At 37.2% G+C, this 26,378-nt stretch overlaps 1 protein-coding gene across 2 annotated transcripts; it reads right to left on the reverse strand.

Annotated features, from left to right (window-relative positions):
• Window positions 1-822: 822 nt before the first annotated feature.
• LOC121299278 (unconventional myosin-Vc-like) lies at window positions 823-25,554 on the reverse strand. Of its 2 annotated transcripts, XM_041226950.1 has the most exons (41): window positions 24,858-25,554; window positions 23,221-23,331; window positions 22,507-22,678; window positions 21,632-21,776; window positions 21,275-21,431; window positions 20,441-20,584; window positions 20,128-20,209; window positions 19,723-19,830; window positions 19,390-19,496; window positions 18,150-18,415; window positions 17,511-17,592; window positions 17,284-17,424; window positions 16,290-16,415; window positions 16,059-16,142; window positions 15,763-15,894; window positions 15,552-15,649; window positions 14,674-14,760; window positions 14,299-14,410; window positions 13,415-13,626; window positions 13,152-13,317; window positions 12,616-12,762; window positions 11,746-11,910; window positions 11,407-11,500; window positions 10,827-10,890; window positions 10,410-10,590; window positions 9,955-10,048; window positions 9,347-9,410; window positions 9,088-9,168; window positions 7,665-7,845; window positions 7,360-7,453; window positions 7,103-7,166; window positions 6,562-6,730; window positions 5,848-5,932; window positions 5,337-5,435; window positions 4,956-5,110; window positions 4,155-4,244; window positions 3,790-3,940; window positions 3,152-3,437; window positions 2,601-2,775; window positions 2,357-2,437; window positions 823-2,231 (listed from the first exon to the last, which is right to left on the reverse strand). In XM_041226950.1, the coding sequence occupies exons 1-41, from the start codon at window positions 24,882-24,884 to the stop codon at window positions 2,079-2,081; spliced, it is 5,232 nt and encodes a 1,743-aa protein (XP_041082884.1). In that variant the 5' UTR covers window positions 24,885-25,554; the 3' UTR covers window positions 823-2,078. The 2 variants fall into 2 exon arrangements, with proteins under 2 accessions (XP_041082884.1, XP_041082885.1); XM_041226951.1 differs by lacking the exons at window positions 7,665-7,845; window positions 9,088-9,168; window positions 9,347-9,410; window positions 9,955-10,048.
• Between the last annotated feature and the right edge of the window lie 824 nt (window positions 25,555-26,378).

Here is a 26,378-nt window from a genome sequence, read left to right on the forward strand (position 1 = left end):
TGTATTTACCTTTGATTTTCAAGAATACCAGTATAAATGCCTAAAAGACGAATATGTTTTAATAGTTTTAAAGAAAAACATACCTTGTTACAGAGAAATTCCTTGTGCTGGTCTGTAGCAAAGTTGTATGTTGTCTTCAGAGAGGTTGAATCTGAAGGACTGACTGGTAATCCACTTAAGGTATTATAGTTTTGTACAGCTATATAAAAACCTGTATGCTGCATGCTGTAGTTAATAGCGACAGGGCCAGATTTATCAAGGTCTTTTTAGAGCAATTAGTTCCATGTTTCTATAATATTAAACAATTAGAATGCTATTTAAATATATGTAAATGTGTACATTAAGCAAAGCTGGTCAATTCTACTATACAAGGGCAATTCTACTGTGTGGCTGGTCTTCATAATAAACATAGTGCAAAATTCTTGTGTTGCTACTAGCTGGCAAGAATCATATTGCTGTACAGGGCAGTCCCTGACCAATGTTCAGGGCAATATTTAAACTATTCTGTTAGTTATGCCCTGACCAATGTTCAGGGCAATATTTAAACTATTCTGTTAGTTATGCCCTGACCAATGTTCAGGGCAATATTTAAACAATTCTGTTAGTTATGCAGCTTTCCATAAGTAGAAAGACATATATTGTATATTAATAATAATATTAACTGAGCCCAATAGCTAACAGCATGGACATAATAAGGCTGTCATACAGTAGTGGTCAGACTGAGACCTCATAGCAAGATAGAGTTCATTTACAATTAGATAACCATGAATAAAGACAGTACACGTTTAAGCCAATGCAATACTGTACATGTTTCAGAACTGAATTACAGCACAATGGATTGGAGAGTGAAAAAGCAATCATTTTGGATTTAATATTTGGTATATACTGTAGTTTGTCATAATAACTATTAACACACACACACACATGTATATATATATATATATTCAGATTGTGGCTAGTTGTGGTATCCAGTGGCAGCCCTGTCTCACATATTGTTTCATAAATACCTATTAGGACACAATCTAGAACAAAATCCAGTTAATACATGAATAGTTTGCAAATAGCGCATCCAGACACCAGTTACTGTCAGTTATTAAGGTGCTCCTATTTTGTATTAAAACAATGTGTACATAAAGGCAGAAAATAAAAGGAAACTGGGCAGTTATTTTTATTATCTTTTCATTAAAATGTTATACCATTTAAAAACAATAGAAAACTGCGGAGTTAGATTTTTGATCTGCCCATTCAAATATGTTACATTTTTTAAAAATAATACAAAAAGTTTTTTTTTTTTTTTTTTTTTTTTTAACAATGTTGCATTTAGACTATTCCATTATTACCTGTCTGTCAGTGTTCAGCAGCCTGTTATAATAAACTCGTCCTTTGCAGTTTACTTGTGATGTTTTCCAGACAAAACATTATTATTCATTTTTTGGCTGGAGACTCCTCACAATGAATGTCAATGCAGTTTTTGTGGTTGTATTTTTGTACCAGCAACATATAGTACTATGCAAAATGTATAGCTTTAGAAACATTCATAGTTGATAAAGTCTTCTGTACTTTTTCAAATGAACAGCCTGAGCCACAATAGCCAAGATCTTCTGCGTGAATTGGTCTTTATATGGAATTTGTTCAAGTCAACATGCTTGAAACACTTTTCTTTGGCATGAACTGTGATTGCTGTAGGTAGGCATGTAAAATCCAGTTGTAAAACAGCAACAAAAAACACATTCATTACTTTGTATTTGCACTGCCGTTACAGATGTAAATACGACAAATCTAAATACACAACTATAGCAAAAACCTTTAGCAGCTTTCTAAAAAGTGTTGTAATTACAGTGCGTTATTAAAGCAATTTTATATAAAACTTAAATAGCAAACAGAAAAACAATCAATAGTACAAATGTGCATACAAATGGTTCATGTACTGTATTTCAGTTCCATCATTACAAAATATTGAAAGTTCATATCTGCTTCCTTGAAACCAGAGGGTTGTAACAAGTGAAATGTTGTGTGTTTACAAAGTGGCACAAAAACACCCATTCCTTTTCTGATATCCTGTCTTTTTTCCAGGGCCTTCAGATTCGAGTTAGGAATCCCACTTTGAGGCTGCTGGGAACCTGGATCACTTCCAGTGCTTGTGGAGAGGGACTGAAAGGAAAGGTAACTTGGAAGAGATACTTGCTGTCCAGCATCAGCTGTGCAGAGCCCTCATTCCCCTGCAAAATGGACTGCAAACAAAAAAGATGAGTTTCAAGACATCTGCAAAGTCATACTGTATTTTTCTGTACATACTTAAATCAATGCCATACACATCTCAACATACAGTATATGATTTCTAGCAGAAATGTCTTACCTGAACTTTGCGTACAAATGATGGAGCTACCCTCTTCTCAAAATCATCTATAGGTGTGTACGAGTTGAGAATCTTTACTACCTGTGTGAGATCAACAAGAAGGGAGGTTACATCTTGAGAGGGGAAACTTTATTCATACATTATAATATTGTATATACAATTATGGATATTGAAACTTAAGAGCAATTGTCCGAATAATGTTGGGTGCCACTGTATCACATTACAGTCCAGTACAGAATGTTACCTGGACAGCAGAAAGCCCAGAACATCTTTCACATATTTCCTTGGCATCCTCGTCTGTTGATTTGTTGACCTGAAGTAACCAGGCCGTCTGAGAAAGAGGCTCCATTGTGTCTATGGCACAGCTGCCCTGAAGATTCTTCTCCTTTAGCCATTCTTCCAGGTAACTGATGTTACACCTGTGAGGGTTATGGAAACAGAGCTTAATATATCTATGGGTGGCCTTATTTATGAAGGACACATTACCAAACCAAAATAAACTATGCTTGACAAAAGGAAATCTACATTACTCAAGAAAATCTGATAATGCTGAATAAAACTACAGTAGCATGAAAAAACATGGCACAGTGAATGGCATCCTATTTATAACGACTGAAGTGGATAACATCTGCATTGTGTGCAAACATTTAAAGCAGAAAAGAACTTCCATTACTCCTTTTTGTTTAGGTCTAATGTAATGCCAGGTCAAAGCAGCCAAGACATTAAGCACCCAGTAAGATCCAGGATCCTCTGTTCAGTGAGTTTCTTGCAAGCGTCTCATCCGAATGCCTTTACCTGATCTGCATTCCCTTTCTGCAGGAGCACATGTCTTTCCGGAGGAAGATGCTGTTCAGCGTGACGGCTGTGATGAGATAGAAGAGCTGCTTCACGGCTTGCTTGATCAGCTCCGGGTCCATGCCGTGTTGACACATGGTGCTGTAGAAGTAGCCCAGCTGCTGCAGGATGCTGGAGATGGTATACACCTCTGTGTCTTCATAGATACTGGTGGAACGCTTGCGGAATCCTGTAGGTTTCATACTGGAAATACCTTGGAGACTCTCGTGCTCCAGCATTCCTGGCACTGATGCATTCAATTAAAAAAGAAAAAAAAAAAGAATAGAAACCGCACTTACAGCTATGGTCAAAAATTTGGCATCCCCCTATAGAATTAACAAATTTTGCTTCATAAAGTCGAATTAAATTAAGTACTCATGAATGGTTCCTTCCATATTATATCATGGCTTGAAGGATACTCAGTGTCTCCACAAGAGGGAGCACTAAGTATATAACGTCCTATTTACTGCACCTTGCACAGCTTCATTTGGTGCATTCACGAGACAAGAGCTCAAATCTCTGCTATAAACTGAAGAACGTATGCATTAGGCATATAGACCCTTCCGGGTTATTGTAAAGCTCTCACTACAGCTTCTCACCAATCATTGGCTGAATGCCGCTCTCCATGACGTTGATGAACTGCTGATAGATGCGAATGGCCAGGTCACTGAGTATCTGCCTGTGCTCAGACAGGTCGAAATTCTTCAGACAGTTCTTATTCTGATGTGGACTATTGTATTTCATAAATTCCTTAAACAGAAACAGACACAATTAAGATGATTACAGATTTATATTTGGTAACAGTATGGGTGTCACTCCTTATACAATCCAGTGAGGATTAGGAGTGCACTACCAGTGGTCACTGGACTGTCAATTATGCAAGCTGGCAAGTGGCAAGATTTTTCCTTTGTTAGTTTGTGAGCTGCTTGTTTTTGTGTGGATATTCTGGTCAGATGAGTCTTACCTCCTCCCCACTGTATTGCTTTAAGCAGTTCAGCAAGTGGCATGTGTTGGAGAGCCAGAATGACAACGTCTCAAAATCCTCAGGGTGATCCTAGAACACAATGCAAGAGACTTTCAGGGAAAATTGTATGGCAGTGATGCTCTTAGAAGATTTCTGAAGATTCAAAGCTACAGCAGTATTTTAGTAACCACTGTTTTGATTGCCAGAATAATAGAATAACCAAATCAAAAAATAATGAGGTATGGGAGGGCAATGAAAGGGTTACTAAATTCAATCACCACTTTGGGCCACTAGGTGGCATTATGCATTATATCACCAATAAATTCAATCATAGCAACACCACCTCAAAGAAGGGGTAATATTAAATTACATAGTTATTTAGAAATGCCTCCTACCACAGACTCTTAAATTCAAAGTTAGTTGTGTGTTGTTTAAACCCTTAATCTTCAAAAGAACACATTTTGTAATTCTAATCTTCCATGAGGTGTCCTGTTGAAGGTTAAGGTACACAAGGAATTGAGCTGTTTTTCAAATGGTTTCTTCTTAAAATACATTTAAGAGTGACTTCATGTATCAGGAGGAAAGTGAAAGTTTGGATGACCAGGTGCAACCTGTCAGTAAATTTCTAACCCGGTTTCCTGCAGCTTGTTGCAAAAATAAGAAAGTTAGCATTAATTTATTTGTGGGACACGTATGTCCCTTGTACTTTAAGTTTCCATTCACTATGTTCATGATTACACTCATGAGCAGCTTAACAGTTGTATTCTTTGAAACTCTCCGTTGTTGCCAGAAGCAGTTTACCTGAATGACTTGCTTAATCCCGTTTATGATTGAGTTCATCAATGACTTGAGCTGGTCGGCGTCGTTGAGGTAATCAGCATGCCTCACACACATGAACAAGATGTGCGCTGGCAGGCCTGGGATCATGTTCACCACCACGCCTCTGGGCTTCATATCTACAATACAAGGGGCACGACTTGCGTCACGTTGAGGCACTTTGAACTTCTAGCATGCAGCAGCATCATTACCGGGTTAGTGAAACTAGTTTATAAATCACACACCTTACAGAATATCCTTTTGGAGACAACCAAAAAGTGAATAAACAGTCTATGATACATTGTTGGGTAATTGTTTTAGATAAAAGCAAAATAATAATAATAATAATAATAATAATAATAATACCCAGAATGATGTTTTTAATGAGCCTTGATTCATCATCCTTTTTGTATTCCAGCATTCCGAGGTATTCCTTTGGTGCAACTGGTTCTTGGACTTGATTTACTATTTTAGAAAATAAAATACAATGTGTTACTGAGTGTTTTCAGTTACGAACATCAATTAACTTTTTAACAAGACAAAAAAAAACAACACTAGCCAGAGAACACAGATACACGGCAAGAAGTTTTTCCTTGATTATGTGTGAACATGTTCTATTGTCCTGTGCCAAGAAGTCAGCTGAAACACAGCATGCTGGGTAAGGGAGTAATGCTTGTTTGCAGCAGATTGTGGTGGGGGTGGCAAGCTGACATTTCACTATCAACCTCAGTATGGATAGTCTTTTGTGTCCATGTGGCCCACCCAGAGTTAAAAACAGGCTGCAGAACAACACATCAATTCAGAAAACCTCAACCTGTTACAGCTTAACAAACCCACAAACATAGCATAGTATTAGAAACAAGTGCACCTGTGTTACCTTTCTCAATAGTCCGGAAGGCCTGTATTTGATTTTGAAGTTTCTTTATCAATCTGTCTTTCATATCAACCTGTTCTTCAAAGTCCTGAAATCGCAAAATTATTACAGCATTACAAATAACAACAATGAAACAAACTGGTACCCCAAGGAACCTATATTAACAGTCTGTGAAAAGGGATTGTCCATTAAAATTGGTTGAATCGCACCTGAGCAAGCTGTTCTTAAGCTCACCCAATAAAAGATCAGAAGTAGACGAGGTTCTGACACCCGCTAAAACTTATAAGAAATGTCTACACCAAGTTTGATCCCACTTCAGTGTATCGTGGAATAGTAAAAAGTGCAAACTGTACGTTTACAATCCACTCCAGCCTTGACCCTCAAATACATTTTAAATAGACTTCTATTTAAAAACAAAAAAAAAAAAAAAAAAAACATTTAACCAGAACAGCCCTTAGAAAAGTTTCCCATAGTAAAAGCATAGCAAAGTGGTATAAAGCATAGTGAAAGAATGGTAAAGTACATAGGTAAGCGTTGTAAAGCCCAGTAAGGTATGGTAAAGCATATTGAAAAACATGCAAACCAGGGTAAGCTAATGTAATGCATACCAGTACTACAACCATTGGTAAAACTGCTAAAAACTGACTGTTCTGTATCTTAAGGCTGTTCTTTGAATATCACAGCACGTAATATCAAAGCCAGGCAGTCAATGCTAACCATGTTTTCCGCAATCAGTCGCGAGGCTTCTTGTCGCAACTTGTTTTTGGCTTGGCTCTCGGCTTGGAACTGTTTCTGCAGCTGGTCATTCTCATCCTGTTTCTCCGCAACCTTCTCTTTCAGCTCCTGCATCTCCTTCTCATAGGTTTCTTTCTGAAGCTCCAGTATTCTTCAATTGAAAACAGAGCAGATATGTTTCATTTCTGCTCATTCTGATTTATGAGGTAGCACTCACTGACGATTGCATGCCAGTGAGCCGAAATGTGATTTCCCTAGTGGTGATGCGTGGTCCATATTGTTAACATCACTAAATACAATTCAAAAGGAGGAGGTCTATGAGAGTTAAGATCCGCTGCTGTTTTAATTATTATATACTGTCGTCTTGTGATAATGGTGTTGCCGCTTATCTGAATAATCACGTTCATTATGTGCCTACATATTGTTGTGCTGTCTTGTCAATCAATATATTGATTTTCCTGTTAAAAATAAAACAAACAAATAACTTAAAATGCATTCCAAAGCATCGGTGCTCATACCCTACCTTCGCTGTGAGCCTTCTTCTTCAAGGGTATTGCGTAGCTCACAAGCAATTACTTCCATGTTCCCTGAAAAAGAAAGGTATGACACAGAACAAATACGTCTGTGCTGGTCCTTACAAGAGCTCTTAATGTATAAAGGACTACATTTTATTACACATCTGCTAAAAAAAAAAAAAAAAAAAGAAACAAACAACTTTCAAGCCAGCTGCAATGATGTGTTTAATGAATCTTGTAGCGAAGCCCTATTCTTTTTTTGTACCTCTCAGTTCTATAGCCTGGTCCTTCAAGCGGTTGTCCAGCTCTTGGTTTTTCCTCTGTAGTTCGGATATTTGCTGTTTATACTGCGGAATTGCCTTCAGAGAAACATAAAATATACAGGCCGTTAACCGACAATATTCTCTATATTTATGAGATATTTTAGGGCTAGAGGGACGTATTGATACTCATGTTTTATAGACAGGGCTCACAAAGTGTACAGTACATTACAGCTATTTTTTGCTCTTCTCTCAAACAATCCTTTAAGAATAACCGCTTCAGTGTTGTCTGTTAAAGACAGCCCGCTACCATGTTTTCAGAGGCCAGCCGCTTGACCTCCTGGCGGATGTTGTCGTTCATGTTGTTCTCTTCTCTGAACAGTTTTTGCAAATGATCTGTCTCATGCTGGAGATGCTCGGCCTTGTAGTTTAGGCTCTCGATTTCTTTTTCGTAGCTCTCTTTCTGTGCTTGGAAATGGTTCTCCATCACCCTAAATAGGAGACAATAGTAACATTTGGTGAAATTGTAAAACAAATACAAAAATAATAAAATAAATGCAGTGTGAAGCAACTTCCATTTTCCTTTTAATGTGTGGAATAGCCTAGCACAGGGGTGTCCAATCACAGTCCTGGTCAAATTACATAATTAATTACTTTGGGGGACTGGATGTAGGTTTAATTTGTTCAAATAAACAATTTAGAACAGGGTTGGAACAAAGACCACGCATGGGATAGCCAACTTTGGCCACCAGTGGCCTAGCATATTATGACTTATCTATGGTTAGATAGTTCCCCAAAATGAATTGCGTAGTACCATAATAAGATTATATAATTCACAATACAGAAATATAAGTAAATGCATTGGAAATAACGTATCAGAAACATCAAAAGGTAAGAAAGTAAAGCCTAATAATATCTGGCCCTTAGGGGGTTTAATGCCTCCAGCTCCCTGAAGCCCTGTCTTGTCCTGTACTGTTTTCTTCATTCTGACAGCAGGCTGAGGTCACACTGACACATGCTTGCCTGAGCTACCTCTTAATGGTAGAACAGGATTTCTAGAATAACTAGTCAGTCATGACTACGCTGTTTAACCCTGCTAGTGCCCAATAAGAATTTGTCACAGCAATATTCCTTAAATAGGGCAAACCAGAAACTAACATCTTAACCCAGTCAAACACAAGGTCAATTCTTATTTACAAGAAACTACAATTACAACATTTTACCTCAGTCTGGTAGGCATGTGCTACCAATAAAGAAATAATATATATATATATTTAAAGAAAACATGTCCATGGACTAATATCCCATCACAAAAGCTGAGATTGAATTGGCTTCTATACAATACCATGGGGAATGTGAGGTCAACAGAGCTGCAAGGTGACAGTGTCACATGACTTCTCTGGAATCAGGCAGTAGACACACAGTAAAACAACAAGGCTTCCAAACAACGCAAATCAATTTCAGTATTGGCAAAGGAAACAAGGAACAGTAAAGGGAATAAAAATACTGCTCTAACAAAAAGGACATCTGCAGTAAAGAGACTACTCATGATTTAATGATATAGATCCACTTTTACTTGTGTCATTGTCCAAACATGTTCCATTCTTTTTTTTAAAGCATCCAACAACCATTTTCTCCTTAAGCAAATTCTAAATTATGTTCTGTAGCACATATTTGTGTTAAAATTTGCTAAGAGAGTGTCAAGTTAAAAATCAGTATCTTGAACTACGGACCTGATAGCTTTCTTCAGACCTTCATAAGCAAACAGTAGCTCTCCGTCTTCATTGATTTGTTCCATATCCTCTTTTGATAACCTGAAAAATTAAAGGAAAGGTTCTTGGTATTGTCTGAGCTACTTAATGTACAACAAGTAATAGATTTTTAGACTGAATAATTTAACAAAGTCTTGTTAATATATGCTTCAAAATGGACACAGATTTCCACATATCAAAGGACGAGTACAGAATGCAGTTTTAAAAATTGGCTTTGTACCTGCAAAGCAGCTCTTCCTCGTTCAGTCCTCTAAGAAGCTGCCTTGTCACCTCTGACATTTTCGCTGCAAAAATATACAAAATCCACAGTTACCATTTACTGTATGGGCCCAAAACTATTATATGCGGTCTAGCCAAAATAAAAAGTGTCTACAATAATGTATGTGACCACAAGGTGTCACTATGACAAGGAACAGCAACCCTTCTCTCTCTAGTCTGGGCTGTAATATTTCTGAATCATCCTAATACCATCACACTGAAACGTATAAGCCTGCTCTATCACAATTAATTGGGCATCAAAAAAGAATCTCACAACAAACATCATGACTATTTAAATATATTGAAACCTTGGTACAAAGACCACTCCACAATTAAGGCCGTATTTTTGCAACTTGTACTTTTGACTTCAGTGTTAATAGACATTCTCTATTGGTTCCTTGTCTGGCCTTAGTAGAAAGGTTTCGCTGTAACACGAGCATAAAACAATTATCAAAAAATGTAAAGGAAAAATGCAAAAAAAAAAAAAAAAAAAAAAAAAAAAAAAAACCATTCTCATAACAAAAAAAAAAAAACCATACATAAGTAGTTTTAGAAAACGTGAAACTGTACCTCTGGTTTCCTGCATTTGTTCCTTGAACTGCTTGTCCTGCTCTTTTTTCTGTGTCTCCAGAACCACAATCTCTTTCCGCAGGTCTGGGATTACCTGTGTTTTTCAAAGCGTTTTTAAAAAAAGAAACTAACAGGGTTTTTGAAGTGCCACTTGCAATCGAGAGAATCTGAAATCCACGTTTGTGTTTACTTACGGCTGCAATCAGCAACCCACTTCTTAAAGGCAAACGGTATTTAGGTGGTACTGTACAACTGAAAACATGTGTTTGCATGTTATATGTAAAGGACTGTTTCACAGAAGAACAAATAACGTAGACACGTCTCTAATGTACTACACACTTTGTGAGCCCTTTTAATGCAACATAAAATCCATGGAGATCAAAAATAGATGAAGTGTTGCCTCTGTGCATTGAATACATCTAGGACTGACTAGGGGAAACACCTGCAGGGATTACCTTGGCCTGGTTTGTGAGCTGGGCGATGTCCTGCTTGAGTCCGTCATTAATGAGAAACTCTTCTTGGACCTGCTGCTGCAGCTGAATCTTCTCCTCTCTCAGACACTTCATCTCCTCTTTCAGGGCTTCTATCTGCTTCTCATAGTCGTCCTTTTGAATCTCAAAGCCATTCTCCAGGATTCTGAAAGCAGGCAAAAGATGTACTAGAACAGTATGGGCGATCTCTGTCTGTCTGTCTCAACAATATAAATATAAGTTTTATATATATATATATATATATATATATATATATATATATATATATATATATATATATATATATATATATATAATGATATTGGTGTGTGTGTTTTATTTAAAACTCTATAAGTATAGACAACCAGCGTGGAAAGCCAAATAAAGATATTTGAGCCGAACTTTCTTTCCCGTTCCACTCCTGCCAGATCCTCGAAGAGTTTTTTCCTGATGTCATCTACATTATCTAGAAATAGAAGCAGACATATGGATCACTTGCACAAGATCCATGACATTAAATGTTGGTTTCACAGCCCTTGATGAGCATTATTCTGATCTAATGTTACCTTAGGCATGGCAACCCAAGACAAATTCTAATCTGGGTATGTGAAACCAGCCGTTAGACTACCAGGTGATATACTGCACTAGGAATGCTGTATAACAATATATTTTTGAAGTAGTTTGGATTGACTCAAATTTGGTAGTGCAGTGGATTACAGCAACAAAATATTGCACTCTGACAGCACGAACAGGCACTCTCAAAGCTCCCAACGATACAAAAGGCCAAGGCACATAATAAAAAAGCAAACAAATTTATAAATCAGCTAAACAGCAGTGTGTACAGGTTCAATTTATTGTGAAACATTACCACTGTAGTACCATTTAATAAAGGGCTCATACAGCTGTATCTATTGAGGTGCCATTATAGTGCCATTGTAGTGTGGCAAGTAATGAAACACAAAAGACAGTATGCTGCTCCTACCTTTCATTTCCTGAGTCTTCTCTTGAAGTTTTTTCTCCAGTTTCAGCTTCTCTTCAGTAAGGATGGCATTGTGGGTTTGTAGCTGGGTTATAACCTTTGGCGAAAGACAAATAAAGTTAAGGCTTTTGGTGCATTCTGAGTGTGTTTTGGATGCTGACAACTAAGCCGTCTAAAAGGAAGACGGAGGCCCACCTTAAACGATGAAGAAGCAGTAGAGAGATGGAGAGGGAATCAATCAATGTGGTAGGCGTGATAAGTTCCTTAAGGAATGACAGGGAATAACTTGTTTTCCATACACAAACAGGCAAGTGCAGATCACAGTGATGTTATATGCAGTACCTGTTTGGTTTCCTCCTTATGTTTCTTCAAGTCTTCCTCAAACATCATCTTCTGCGCCGTGGATTTCTTAAGAGTGGCTTCCAGTTTCTGCAGCTTGTCTACATCGTGGGAGTGAGCGCTGGCCAGTCCTGTCAGCCTCTCCAGTAACCCGTGGTTCTCTTTGTTCTGTGGGTTCAAAGAGATTTTAGATTGAAATTGTAAAAACATCCTTCGGATGAGACTTAAAACCGAGGTGTTATTGTAAGTGACTCTGCGGCAGCAATTGTGATGCATAGTTCAGCCCCAAGTCTCCACAAGTCACTGTTAGTAGTCTACTAAATGACTAAATAATAATAATAATAACAATAATAATAATAATAGTAATACAGCAACTGCACAACCACACATTCAGTTACTAATTATAGTGTTATTAATGGCATTTAAAACGAAGTGTTGCCCCTCAGACATACAGAACAACTAAAGTACCTTCAACTATTACCAATGACACCTTAAATAAATTTGCTGTGAATATCTAATGCCATTATTCCAGTTACAGCCACAGACACCACCATATATTCAATTTAACCAGTGACCCCTAAGAAGACAAATTGTAAATAATTACGTGAAACTTCAATTTTCAGGCCTGTCCACAAGCAGAAATATACAAATAGATGTGGCAGTCTTTCTCCGAGGGTGTGTAGGTTGAAGCTTATTCATCAGTTTCAAAGTAAGTAAAGTGAACATTCATAGGATAACATTTATTTTTGTATATGTACTGTACACTGGCAATTAATTCTGCTAGTTTATATTGAATAGTAAAATATTTCTGGCCCAGTGGCCCAGTTTAAGCAGCACTCTCTGGTTCAGTCCCCCAGGCTGTTAGTGCCTCACCTGGTCCTCCAGTTTCTTCTGCAGTCGCTGCACTCTGTAAGAGAGCTGCACATTCAGCACCACTCTCCGAATGCTCTGAAACCTGCGTCTGGCTAGCCAGGCTCGCGTATGCTTCTGCAGGATTGTAGCCTTGTGTTCTTGAAGAATCTGTAGGTAACAGAAAAGGGGTTGATTAAAATGGGAGTCAATACCTGAACTGACTGTCCTGTATTGCTGTGAGCCTTTCAGTTTTAGTTGTCAAAGTAGAAATAACATGCAGTACTGTATGCCAGTTCATCAATTCTGAGATTAGTAAAACGTCTTAATTTATTTTATTTTTATTTTTAACGTCAAGGCAATGTAGGAAAATAAAGGAAGTACAGTACATTTGGCAAGACCTGTCACATGACACAGGGTACAGTTCTGGACTCTTGCACTAGAGGCTGTGAAATGGATTCCGTTAAAAAAAAAAAAAAAAAGTGGTTGTCTGCTCAGATCCCTGATAGAATTAGGAATATGCTTCATTAATATCCCCTCCTTTCCACCAAAAGTCTTACCTTCTTGAATCGTATTCGCGCAAGCCACCCCCGAGCAAAGGCCTGGATGGTCACCGTGGCAACCTGAATAAGCTGCCAGACCCGGCGTACCAGGAAGCCCCGGCAGTGCTTCTGGATAACGATGGCTGCCCAACCCTGTTTCAGGGTAGCAGCACTCACTGTTTGCCTAAGGGAACAAAGGAAAGACCTGAGCTAGTTCAGCTCAAACACGCCATTGTAGAATGAGTGTGTAAATGTAATTGGTTTACCCTAGTTTTGCTTACCGTATTGCCCGCTTGCCTCGCACATACTGCTGGATGATGATGGCGGCCTCTCTCATGCGGAGGTACTTCTTGCGCTGGGTCCAGCCGCGGAGGTTCTTCTGGATCGTGATGCAGGCTCCTCGCAGCCGGTCTGATCGCAGCTTCTCCAGGTACGCCACCTGACCTGCTCGGAAAAAGATCTTCGTTCTGCCGAACTTGTACTGGTTCGAATCCTTGGGGAACAGAACAGGTTGCCAGCCTCACTCATGATCCCCACCGATAATCTACAGCAGAGCTGGGCCTGTTCTGTAATTAGACTGGAAGTGCCTCAGAGGTGGGCATATTCCAGAACTCAACCAAAGCCAAGCAATTTTTGCTGAAAGTACCATTTTATAGCACATTTATGAGGAACAATTGGGATACCCTTATAAAAGTTTACCATGATAAATGTGCATGGTAATTTTCCACAGGGCATGCTTTTTCCTGGTTATACTGTGCATTTAGCATCGTTTACCATGGTTTCCCATTTTTTGTATATGCTTTACCATAACTTTCTGGACTTTACAAATGCTTACCTGTACTTTATCATGCTTTCACTATGCTTTATTACATTATGCTATTACTATGGTAGACTTGTATACTGTACACAGCTGCTCTTTCATGTATACTTTTACATAACTAAATTAACAAAAAATATTACTAACAAAATATAATCAATTAATCAATAATCAAAGGTAGCCATTACTCTTCATAAGCTAATACTCATTACATCGATGAAGAGTTGCTGTTAAAACCTTTTTTTACCATGTTTTATGCAGTTGGAAACAAAGGTAAATATTGTTTTCTTTTTTCTTGAATCTCTTTGAATTAAACAGTAGAAGAACAAGGCTGATCAGAAGACTCACATGAATTAACCTCTGCAGCACTGTCTTGCAAGTCTGTTTCTTATCATTCAGCGTAACCTCTTGCTGTGTCATTAGAATGCTGTAGCGACTGTAAAACTCAGTATACGTCCACCTGCAAATGGAAATGCAAATTCTGAAACTGCCCGAGGACAGACATGACAGATACATGCCAAAGCCATTCCATTAAAGCCCCACACCAACAATATTTACAAAAAGATCCTGACTTCTGGTACAACACAAGAAAACTGATCTAAGTTTGTTTGATCTGCTGCCAGAGCACAGCGGCTGCTTTCTGTACTTTTCTGTACTGCGTTGTAAAGAAAACTTTCCACCTCAACACTGAACAATAATACGCTTAATAATAAGACAACTTACCTTGATGGATAGCTTTGAGCACTAATACGAATGGTTTCAAGAACCCCACAGGCTCGCAACTGCTGTACGACCCTCTTTGAATCATATCTACAAGATAGGATACATTCTAATCAGGTATATAGTTGTCCATACTGCAGACAATCAAAAAATGCCAATAACAAATGTAATCTAATTCAGACGTCGCAATCCCAATTGAATAGAATGAGCAGATTTGCTTTTGTCAGGATTATAAATACATAAACAAATACCTTTAAGGTGTTATTATTAATCTTTGATTTAAAAAGGATGCTTTAGATATCTTTCAGAAATGTAATAATGTTCACTGTACTTTTAAAGAGTAAGTAGCAGGTTTCCGAAACTTATAGCATTACACGTCCCCATGTGTTGCTACAACTGTTTACATAACATACCTGTAATTTTTCTTTTCATTATTAACATCCTGACAACATTTTACACTTAAAACTTTAAAGTCTGTTTCAAAGCTTTTTTCAAAATGTCCGGTCTAGTGCACTGGGGTTTGAAATCTGTCCTCTAAATCATTGCAGTAAGAGCGATTAAAAAAAATAACATAACAAGTGCTCTGGCTTTTCTGTTTCGTACCACAACATGGATCGTTATTGCTGTGTTACCTGTTTGAAAACGTGGGCAATAATGCTTACACTATCAGTGCACTAGAGTGACCATTTTGAAAAGAGACTAAGTGTAACAAAAGGATGTTAACAAAACTAAAATTACAGGTATGTTATTTAAACAGTTGTAGCATCACGTGGGTATGTGTAACGTTATAGTTTTTGGAACCCCGCTACTTACTCTTTTAAGTTGGGTAGTTAAAACAAACTGTCCATTCATACTGCGGCTGCACAAAGAGGTGCACTTACTCGAATGGGAGTTTTTCATCATTCGGTTTTATGCATCGTACATAGTGAGGCGTTGTGGCATTCAGAGTCTCCATTAACAAGTACAGAGAGCTGCGGAACTGAAACAAAATATTTATAACTGTGTACAGATGTGCTGTGATATACAACTGTTGGAAATAAAACACTTATAACACAGCAAGACTATCACTGGTGTAAAGCCTTGTCTGAATACCTTGTTGCCAACAGTCGTCCGGAGCTGTTTGTTTGAGGGCTTTATTCCAGGTGTGGCAGCTTTGAAGTTAATGCTTTTACTGAAGGGAAAAGTTGGTTCTTCCTCTTGAAAGAAGTTGGCAAGGAGATCAAACTGAAATCGATAGAAAAGATGCAAATAGGTTGCTGTTATACAAGCTCCACTAGTGGGCACTAGTTCATGGTGGATGATTTCTATTTTAAAATACACAAAATAAAATAATGAAATCTGATTTGCTGTGGATAAGCATCTCTGCAAGGGATAATAAGAGGACCCACCTTACTGGCCTTCAGTATGTTAATCAGCTCTTCATACATTGAATCTCTGTTCTTCTCCAGAAATCCGTGGCATCTGTATTCTACCTGTTCAAAAAACAGCAAAACAAGAACACATGCTGCTTACAGACATGAAGATACATTTACAATACTTGGAAGCCTTCAGTGCACACCGGTCGCTACTGGTTTGATTATTTATTTTCTTCACAATATATGTGTGTGGGGTTGTTTTACCTTATCAGCAAAGTGCTGGATTACAAATGACTGGTTTGACATCCTTGGCTTCTCAAACAGAGGGTTCTTGTTCAGATAATTGTTATACAGCTTCTGAAGCCAGTTCTCATCTTTGCCCTGTGGAAACTGGAGAAAAGGGAAGGGACCATCAGTACAAAAGGGTTACCTACGTAGCTAGGAGCTGCTGAAGTATTTATACCACAGTATTAGTATCTACAATCCGAACAGGTAAACCAAGCACAGATTTCTGCAGGTGCATTTTATTTTAAGAAAAAAAAAACTGCAACGCTACTAGTAAGATTAATATAAAGAGTGTCAAAGGTGTGCTTAAGTTAGTTACTTGTTTTGTAACATTCAGGGCCATATTATGAAGCAAACTAAAAGTCATATTTTAATTACATGAAACTAGCAAGGAAGAATTTAGTTGCTGGAAATATTGTACCTATTCTGTTTTTTTTTTTCTGCTAGTCTTTGAAATCACTCTTTGATGAGTGACCTTGATAAATACGGCCTATTATTTTTTTGACGAAATGAAGGCCAGGTTGATATTTTGTTTGGTTAATCTGTATCTTTAATTCACATACAGGGTAAAGCACAGGCAAGCACAGTGAAATATCTGTACAAAGTGGTACAGTAAAATACAGAGTGATTAGAAAGTATGTTTATCGCATCAGTGAATTGATGCATTGATGTGGTAAACCTACTTTCTAATCACTCTGTATAATAAAACAATGGCAAACCATGGGAAATACATATAAGCATGGGAAAATTGCAACATTACAAATCAAATTTACTGTGGTAGATTTAGAAGAATAAATACAGACAATACACTTGTTTATAATCTGATAGAATATTATTCTTGTACATGGAGTTGTCCTATATATTTCACTTTTTCATCAGTCTTTATTGGTCTATTTTATGGTTATGGTTAGAACACGTTCCAAGTCTTCTGCCATTACTCAAAATGTAAGGAGGTATTAAAGGAAGTTCTTACCAGGCATTCTTCATCTAACAAATCCAAGATACCCATCTTAGCTTCAATGAGGTCAATGACAGGCTGGTTGTCATAGAAATCAATCAGCATCCAGGGAATGTCCTCCTTCATGTATTCTTCTTGTTCCAGTTTAAACACATGCTGCAGTGAGTGTAACCAGGATCAGTCAAAGCACATCAATGGAAAAAAAGAGACAGTCATGTTGGGAACAAACCCGTCATACGTACCAGGTTAAACTGCTGTTGCAATTTTTCATTGGCATAGTTAATGCAAAACTGCTCAAAACTGTTGGTTTCAAATGTTTCAAACCTAAAATACAGAAAAGGTGAGATACGTTATTTGAAAAGGTAGCTTAGAAGTAGATGTTTGTACTTCTTCATTAGTAACACTACATAAAACCTAACTATAGTGTATTGATAGTGGCGAAAGAAGTTATTAAGATCAGCTCCTCATTAATATACTGTACACCACTTAATTCATTACAAGTTGGGGAAAGGGACTGGAGGGAGAATCATTTCAAAATGTCATCCCTTGTCCTGGTATAACATGCACCACGTGTACAACATGCATGAATGAATGGACTGTGGTTATGGCTCTTGAATAAGGCACACCTCTTGTAAAATCAAATAAAAAATACCAGTGTGATAAACAGAACTCTATTATTGAGCATATTACACTTTGTATATAATGCTCAACCTGTATATAATACGATTTTCCTAAAATCTGCAAAAAGGTTTATTTTCTGTACTGCTCCTGTATTACAGGATGGCACACTGCTTGACGCTTCTAGATTTGAAATCCTTTATGGAGATATACTGTATTTCTCTAAAAAGCAACACTTCTTTGACTTCTTAGAAAGGCAATACCCGTAAATGTCCAAAACTCCAATAAAGGTATGCTTCTTCCCAGGAAACTGAAGACTCTTGTTGATTCTGTCAATGATGCAGTTGAACAGGTGGGCATAGATCTGTTTGGCCAGGGCATCCCTGGCATTGATGGCTCGCAGCTTTGGCATGGGTTTCACCACAGTCTCAGAGGCCGTGATGATTTTCCGATTGCACAGCCAGCGGGACACTCCATCAGGGCTGATGTTGAGTAGACCACAGAACACAGCCAGGTGTTTGTCACTCAACTGTTACAACAGGAAGAAACAGGCCCCATCAGTGCTAATCCGTCATGCTCTCAATGTCAAATATATTGGACACTGGGCAGCAAAGGGTTAACTAACAATGTTAACATTCAGTGTTCAATTATTCTTTCTGTTATAAAATTAGACGAACAACACATTATAAACACAGAAGACATTGACAGACTTATTTTTTTTTTTTTTTTTTTTTTTACAGCTGTATATTTACTGCATGATTGAGTGTTTAAGTAATGGATGAGCTATCGCTTCTCAGGGTCCCAGAGCAGTTAATTCTCTATACCTGTTACACCTGCTATAGAATGACCTCAGGACCAGAGTTGCCTACTCCTACTGCTGTATTATTTAATGCTGTCTTCTTTTGTTCATGCTCTTACAACCTTGAAATGTAATTGACAGGCTGGTGAGTGGATAGAGGCCCAGAGACAGACTGCAGTTCAAAAAAATAAAACTTTTATTATAAATGAACACAAAACAAAAGGGCACAAGGGCCAAAACAAAGGTATTTCAACACAAAAACTTACAAAAACAAAGGTTTCCAGGCTGGGCGATGCCTTCACTGGAACAGAAAATTTCTAAAAACCACAAAACAGCAAACCAAAAAACAGCAAGCACAACCATCTGCTTGCTTCCTCAGCTCCCTCCGCTCCAATCAACCCCCAGCCACCAGAACACAATAAACCCAGGCAGGTAGGGGAATTTAACCCCATCCCTGCCAATCTATACAGGGCAGAGCTGTGCTCTGCCACAGTAATGTATACTGGAACGTTCTGCACTATATTAAAAAAAAAATCAAGTTTAAAAAATACATTGTATTTACGAAATACTATGAAAGGGAATACTCTATATGTAAAAGAAGACTTATGTAATCTACTTTCAATTTATAAACAACAACCCCGCTAAGTAACATCCTAAATAAAATCTCAATTCCTGTAAGAAGAAGGATTTCCCCCTGTACTCACATTGACAGAAGACCTGTCGTCACTGATGCCTTTGATTTCTACATTGCCTAAATGCAGGACTGCTGCCAGTACCTTAAACACGTCCATCTGAAAGTCCTCTTTTAAACCTGACAAGAAAGATGCAAAATGTTTTGAAATGATTAACCCGGGATGTACCCATTGCTATAAAATGAGTTTATGCTCCTCGTTCAAGATCACAATGACAAATCATGTTTCTTACTATAGTTAAAAATACAGTAAGAGTCACTTGCTACAGTTATTTTGCTCAAACTACACAATTAACATTACAGCCTAAATTTCCATCTGAAATACACATGCATTGTAATGTCTTACCTAGTAGAGAGAAAGTCCTCTGGGTTTCAATCATGTCAGCTCTGTCATCCACTCCATCAATGCACATTTTGCCACCCATGCAGGTATATCTAAATTCATCAGCACTAACTGTAAAAAAAATAAAATAAAATAAAGATGACTGAAGCCAACATTGACAGTAATCTGCAAAGATCTGCTTGATCAACACTGAGTAAGGTATAAACACAATGCAAGTAAGCTCAAGCGTCTGTCTACAATTTCATGTTTCAAGGTATCAAGTACTTGCACAAACTGGCAATTGCTTGAAGATACGTGTTTCATTTTCACTGGAGTCTTTACATCTGTACATTGCATCCGAGGTAAAGGTTTTCCTTTTTCTGTTTTGCACTGTAACATGGAATAATGATGAGCTCAGCACACACTTACCCAGCTTCAAATTCTTGAACTCTGGTTGGTTTGCAGAGGCACAGAGCTGGTAGAATATATGGTAGTTTCTCTCATTCTCTGACTGAAGAAGACATCAATCAGAAGAAACGTTTGCAGTTTGAGGTACATTACAGAAAATTAAATTTAAAGATACAATGCTTTAGAAAAAAAAAATGCTATTTTAAAGTGTAGTAAGTATAACAGTTCATAAATGCCATACATTTTATAAATGTATAATTCAGTTTGAAGCTAAACTCAATATAATAAGGCTATCTGTGAGCATTGTAAACAGTTTCATGCAATCCCACCTTACCTGGAAAACGACCCTTGATTTTTCCAGCAGATACGTTCTCATGTTTGCTCCGATGATCTGATAGCGTCGGTCAAAACTGATTTCAGTGTATTTTCCAAATCGACTACTATTATCATTTCTTGTTGTTTTAGCATTGCCGATAGCCTGTAAGAGATCACCGAATAAAACTGTTATGGTCACCGATGGGCCCTGTTCACATCACTTATGGGTTATTTCAATATTTCTCTACAGTGTGATGAATTACTTTTAAAACTGGAATTCATTCTGGAATTCAGGCGTTGTTAAAGAATCCAATAACAATGTACAACAGTTTGGTTTTCTCTTTCAACCCTACAGACTGCTATAGAGGGATGGAAAGATAAACCAAAACTGCAGACTGCGACTGCAGTCCAGGAAAGACCATTCCACTCAGAACAGCAGCCCAGTAAAGAAATCATACATGACACTTAAACTTTTAAATTAGTAACTAGGGTTATCTTTCTGCAGTGCTACTTAGCGCTGAAATTCACCCCAACAGACTTAAAAAAATGTTGTGATTAGTAACATATACTGCATTTCCCAAATGTAGATTTTTTAAAAAAAATATTCACTATGGTACAACAGTCCTCTATGCTGGAGTGGTTCCTTAGCAACCAATGAAAACTAAGAGTTCAAGCTGTGCTCTGTTATTGGTCAATGAATAACAATGTATGTTGTGTTCTATCACCCTTTTAGTAAATAATGAAATCTTTCATCAAAGTACAGAACACAAGAAATGCAAATATATATTTAAGCAATGTTACAAGGACAGCTTTAGTTTTTTTGCCCCTGATCCAGTCTGTAAATTGAGCATACCTCTGTTATTGGGTTTGATGCCAGGACTTTATCTTCCACGTGCGTCTTACTGCCAGATTTACTAACAGTGGCAAAGTATCTCATGGCATAGCGAGCAGACACGGTCTTTCCAGCTCCTGATTCCCCACTTACTATAATAGACTGGTTCTTATTGTTCCTAAAATCACACAGAAATACATGCTAAAATATGATCAAATGCATACAGTCCTGCAAGTCCTGCAAGTACCTGATGGTGCCACTAAAACCACTACTGTACATTTCAACTTAAAACTGGCTCTTGTGTTACTTATCTTCTAGTTTCTTACAGGTTTAAACTCTGGCGCTTGATGTGCAGGTGATTATATCTTAAAAACTCACCTAGCCATCTGTTTGTATGCCTCCTCTGCTACAGCAAATATGTGAGGGTCCATATCTCCCATATTTTGGCCACTGTATGCATGTATGATGGCATCTCCATAGATAGGCAGTTGCTTGTACGGATTAATGGCCACAAGTATAATACCTTAATGTGAATAGGAGAACACAACATGCACTGGGGTTACTGAAAAAGCTAAACTTGAATAATGTTGTAAACAGTCACCATAAAATGTTGGTTTTGCATTAAGCTGAACACAGGCGTGAGCCACTACTTCATTAAATCTTCATTTTGTCACACAGTAATCCAAACAGATTCTAAAAGAAAAATGTTCTTGAGCTGCCGGAAATGTTTTTAATCTGATAATGTTTTTGAATGACGGATTTCGTTGACAGGGAATTAAAAGGCCACTTGTTAGCTTTACATGTTATTTGCCTTTCATCATGCATTATCTGGATGAGGTAATAGGGAAAGAAGCCACATTCTACAAATGGAAAAAAGGCAGGTGTTTGTTGGCTGTCTTTAAATGAATAGTTTATTCATTACAAGCCATACCTTATGCTTAAACTCCATCTAGAAAGTGAATTAACAGTTGTTTTTTTTATTTTTTTTGGAACAAATATTTTTGTTCTTCGTGCAGTTTAAAATTACTAAAAGAAGCATAATAAATTCAGCGACATTCGTTTCGACGAAGTCTTTTTCAATGTTTTCAGTGCTGAAATCAGTTTTTATGTGGGGACTCCACCCCCAAGTGGTAGAGTGTGAAGGATCTCTTTGTGGTCCCATTAAAAGGAACGTGTGTACTGTATGCTGATTGTGCAAATATTGGATTTTAATTGCAGAGGTACACATGGGCTGTTATGGATAGAATACTTACCACAGTAGGTGTAGATAATCTTGGATTCCACAAAGCGCACTTTGAGGTTATGCAGGACCGCAGGCTCATGGAGGTAACTGAGAGCAGTGAGGTCATTTTCACCAACAAGGATGTCAGGGTTACGCAGATGGGGCAGGTCCTTGGTAACTGAATCAAGGGGGTATTTTAATTCCTAGAAGAAAATGCAATTGGGTAACGATAGTAGCTGTGGTGCAATCATTCTTCAGAACACAGAGATCACACATTGAGGGTAACCCTATTGCTTGTATTAACAGCAACACCAAAACATTTTACACTGTGCATTAAGAAACCCAGAGGTCTACTCCTTACAGGAACAAAGATGCATGCCAAAAGACAGAAAGACTGAATCCCTGCTTAATTCTGGCAATGAGTTCAGATGTTAAGGGAGCTGTTCTGGAAACCAATGCTGTTATTCTTTGTGCACAATAGTAAACATTAGCTTAAAAGTTTGTTTAGATTTTTTTAGTTAGCAATTCTCCCAAAACAACTAAGAACATATGGAGGTCAAATATAGGCATTGTAAATATTGACAATAGTTTTAAGTGTAAGCCCTTACTCTTTAAAACAGTGATTACTAACATGCATATTCCTCATTTTGTTTAGACTCATATCATGTGTTCCTCTTAACTTTAATTAGCACAAACACAATTTATATTTAGGAAAAGTATTATGAAATAAAAACAAGGCACTTACTGTGCCATCCTCCAATAGCAGGTCAAGCACATTTTCCTCTGGTTTGTAATCTTTGGTGATCTCAGCCGATTTCCAGACATCTTCTGGATCAGGGATCCACACTCTGTTGAACTATAATACATAAACACAGCATGAACAGGCAAAGAGGTTTTTCTTGTGTTTTTATTAATCAGCACTTCCACAATAAACCAACACTTCTGTTTCCATTTATACTGTTTTTTTTTTTTTTTTTTTTTGCAGACAAAAACAAAAAACAAAACACTGGCCTTGGTTATCAGTGTAACAAAATCAGCTGATGGAAAAAAAGAGTTTTGTTTCCTAAAGCCACTTTACACTTTGCAGAAGACATTCACACACGACCCTCTTCATGACATTCATACAGGACCTCTTCAAGACATTCATACACGACCCTCTTCATGACATTCATACACGACCCTCCTCATGACATTCATGCAGGGCCCTCCTGCGGTTCAAGGTAGAAGCAGGAAAATGTCTGTTTAGTTCATAGAGTGGCAGGAAGGCTTGAATATGGTCTGTTGCTCAAAATGTTAAACAACTAGTAAAACCTGTCTATCACAATGAATTGACACACAAGAGAAGTGACTACTACACTGAAAACAGACTTCCTTGGTAAAGGGAGCTTTGCTCCAATGCTTTCACTTTTAACCACTTTTTGTCAATGCCATTTTTAGGCTTGTATTTAAACTGCAAATCACTTGCAAGAAACGTCCAAGTGTAATATTCATTTGTGGCCCAGATAATCTTCAGATGAAATACAATCCCTATACAGTTTTATGGACTGGCATACATTCATTTTTACTTATACACTGTATTCAGGAGTATAGTTAATTTTTATAAATAGTGGTGGGCATTCTAAATGTATAAATCATGTTGCTAGGAAACAAAACATGTTGACTGTGTATTTAATTAAGTTCATGCTATGGGGGGTTCTGCTTTAGTGGAGTGTGGAGTTGAATACTTCTTAAAGCAGAAAAAACCAAACCCTTCAAGCAAACATAGGGAGTTTACTTTATGATAAGTATATTACTGTACACCATTCTATTGGTACACGATTGCTGTATTTATACACTTACATTTACATCTTGTGTTTTCCATTCAAACAGATATAAATACAGTAATTGGAAATTAGATTGTTTGGTGACAGCATGTAAATACAGGATAACAACTGAAAAAGAGATGACTGCTCCTAGCAGTTTAAAATCATTTTATTGTGCATTGAATAAAAATTGTAGCATTGCACAGCAATTAAATAATCCAGGACCATAACACGAACTATGTATATACCTTCAGGGATTTACAGTAGGCTACTGTGAATAAATGTTAGAATCTATTTTTAATTAAGTAACTTTATTTACAATTCTCAAATTAAACACCGTCTCGTTAATTTTCGCACCATATGGTGCTGCATTTTTTTTTCTTCTTATAGCAACATAAACAGAAACTGCATACAGACACTGCAAAAAATAAATACACAGTGAATCCCCTTTTACAGACAGGTAAGTTTTCGATAGCATTTCCGACGTCCACATTTTTACAATAGGTGAACATACTTCCCTTCAAGCACTTTATTCCCCCAAGACAAAAAAAAAAAAAAAAAAAAAAAAAAACAGTCCTACCTTGGTGTACAACTCCGCCAGAGCCATGGCAACGGGTTGTAGGGCTGTAGAACATATAATTATCCGTGTAATGTCCTAAAATCCAGATTTTGAACTATGCTGGTACAAGCGTCTTCCTTTTTAGTTTGAATGGGAAGGCTTCCTGGTCAATTGGCTTCCATTTCACTCCAGGTTACAGTGATGCTGTTTACAGTAGGAGGGAACTCCCAAAAAGTTTCTACAACCTTTCCGCAGTCAGCTCCCGGACTTGGGAACCTCCCTCATTCCGCCCATAACCGGTCTTGTGACAATGGCTTAAGTGATAGGTGTGTTAATTTACACAGGGATCGAGAAATTGAAAGCAAACAAAATGCCATGGGAAAAACTCCTTAATGTTTGTTACATTACTGGTGCATAATCTTTTACATATGTGTACATAAAACAAAACAAAACCAAACATATTCATTAGGTTACCTTTTACGTATGTATGTATTTTGTGTAAAAAAATAAAAAAAATAAATAAATAAAATAAAAACAAAAACCGCAATGTAATTAAACCTTAATCCTGAAGCCACAATGATAGGATGGAAATATGTCACTTACTGTACATTAGATAATGAATGTCGGGAAAAAATATATTTAACAATACTATGAAACACACATTTAAATATAATTTATACATAAACATAAGTTAGATGTTTTATAGTAAATGTGTTCTCCTAAAACATCACTAACATTTACATACAATTTGAAAAAATATAAATAAAAAATAAAAAAAAACAAAACCAGAATCAAGAGACCAATAGATACATAATTTAGGTTTGAATGAAATGGAATCAGTTCTTTGCATGTTCATACTGTGCTTGCTAATTGCTGAAGGAATCTGCTTCAATTCTTGGGTATTATTTGTTGTAGGATTTCAATCTAAATTGAACATTTTGTGAAATTAGACATTCTTCCTCTTGGGATGGTACATAGTATTCATTGTCTTGCTAGAACACAAACCTACCTGGAGACATTAAGACGACACACCGAAAAAAATCAACCCAACAATCAAATTTTATATACAATCATATATATATATTATATATATATATATATATATATATATATATATATATATATATATATATATATATATATATATATATATATACACACACACACACACACACACACACACACACGCACACACAGTGCTGAATTCCTTTATTTGGTTATACAACTTTGACATTTGTTCGTACCTTATTACATTTGTATGGTGCACACAATTACTGATTACAGCTACCAGGAACTACAGCAGTTTAGATCTTGACTTAAGCACTTTAGTCCTTATTTCTGGGTTATTATTTCAAGGTACACACAAGTTAGTTGGGAAAATGAGTCTGTCGGAAGCAAATAAGTTTTACCAGCTCCAGTTTGATCCCTATTCTATTAACCACGCTAACAGCTATAGCATTATTATTATCATATACATTCAGCCTCCAAATAAGAGTGTTTGCAATCTCCATCATGTAAAATGGTACCTTTAAAAGATGTGCT

Source organism: Polyodon spathula, chromosome 24 (genome assembly GCF_017654505.1).
Source record: "Polyodon spathula isolate WHYD16114869_AA chromosome 24, ASM1765450v1, whole genome shotgun sequence".
Lineage (NCBI taxonomy): Eukaryota > Metazoa > Chordata > Actinopteri > Acipenseriformes > Polyodontidae > Polyodon > Polyodon spathula.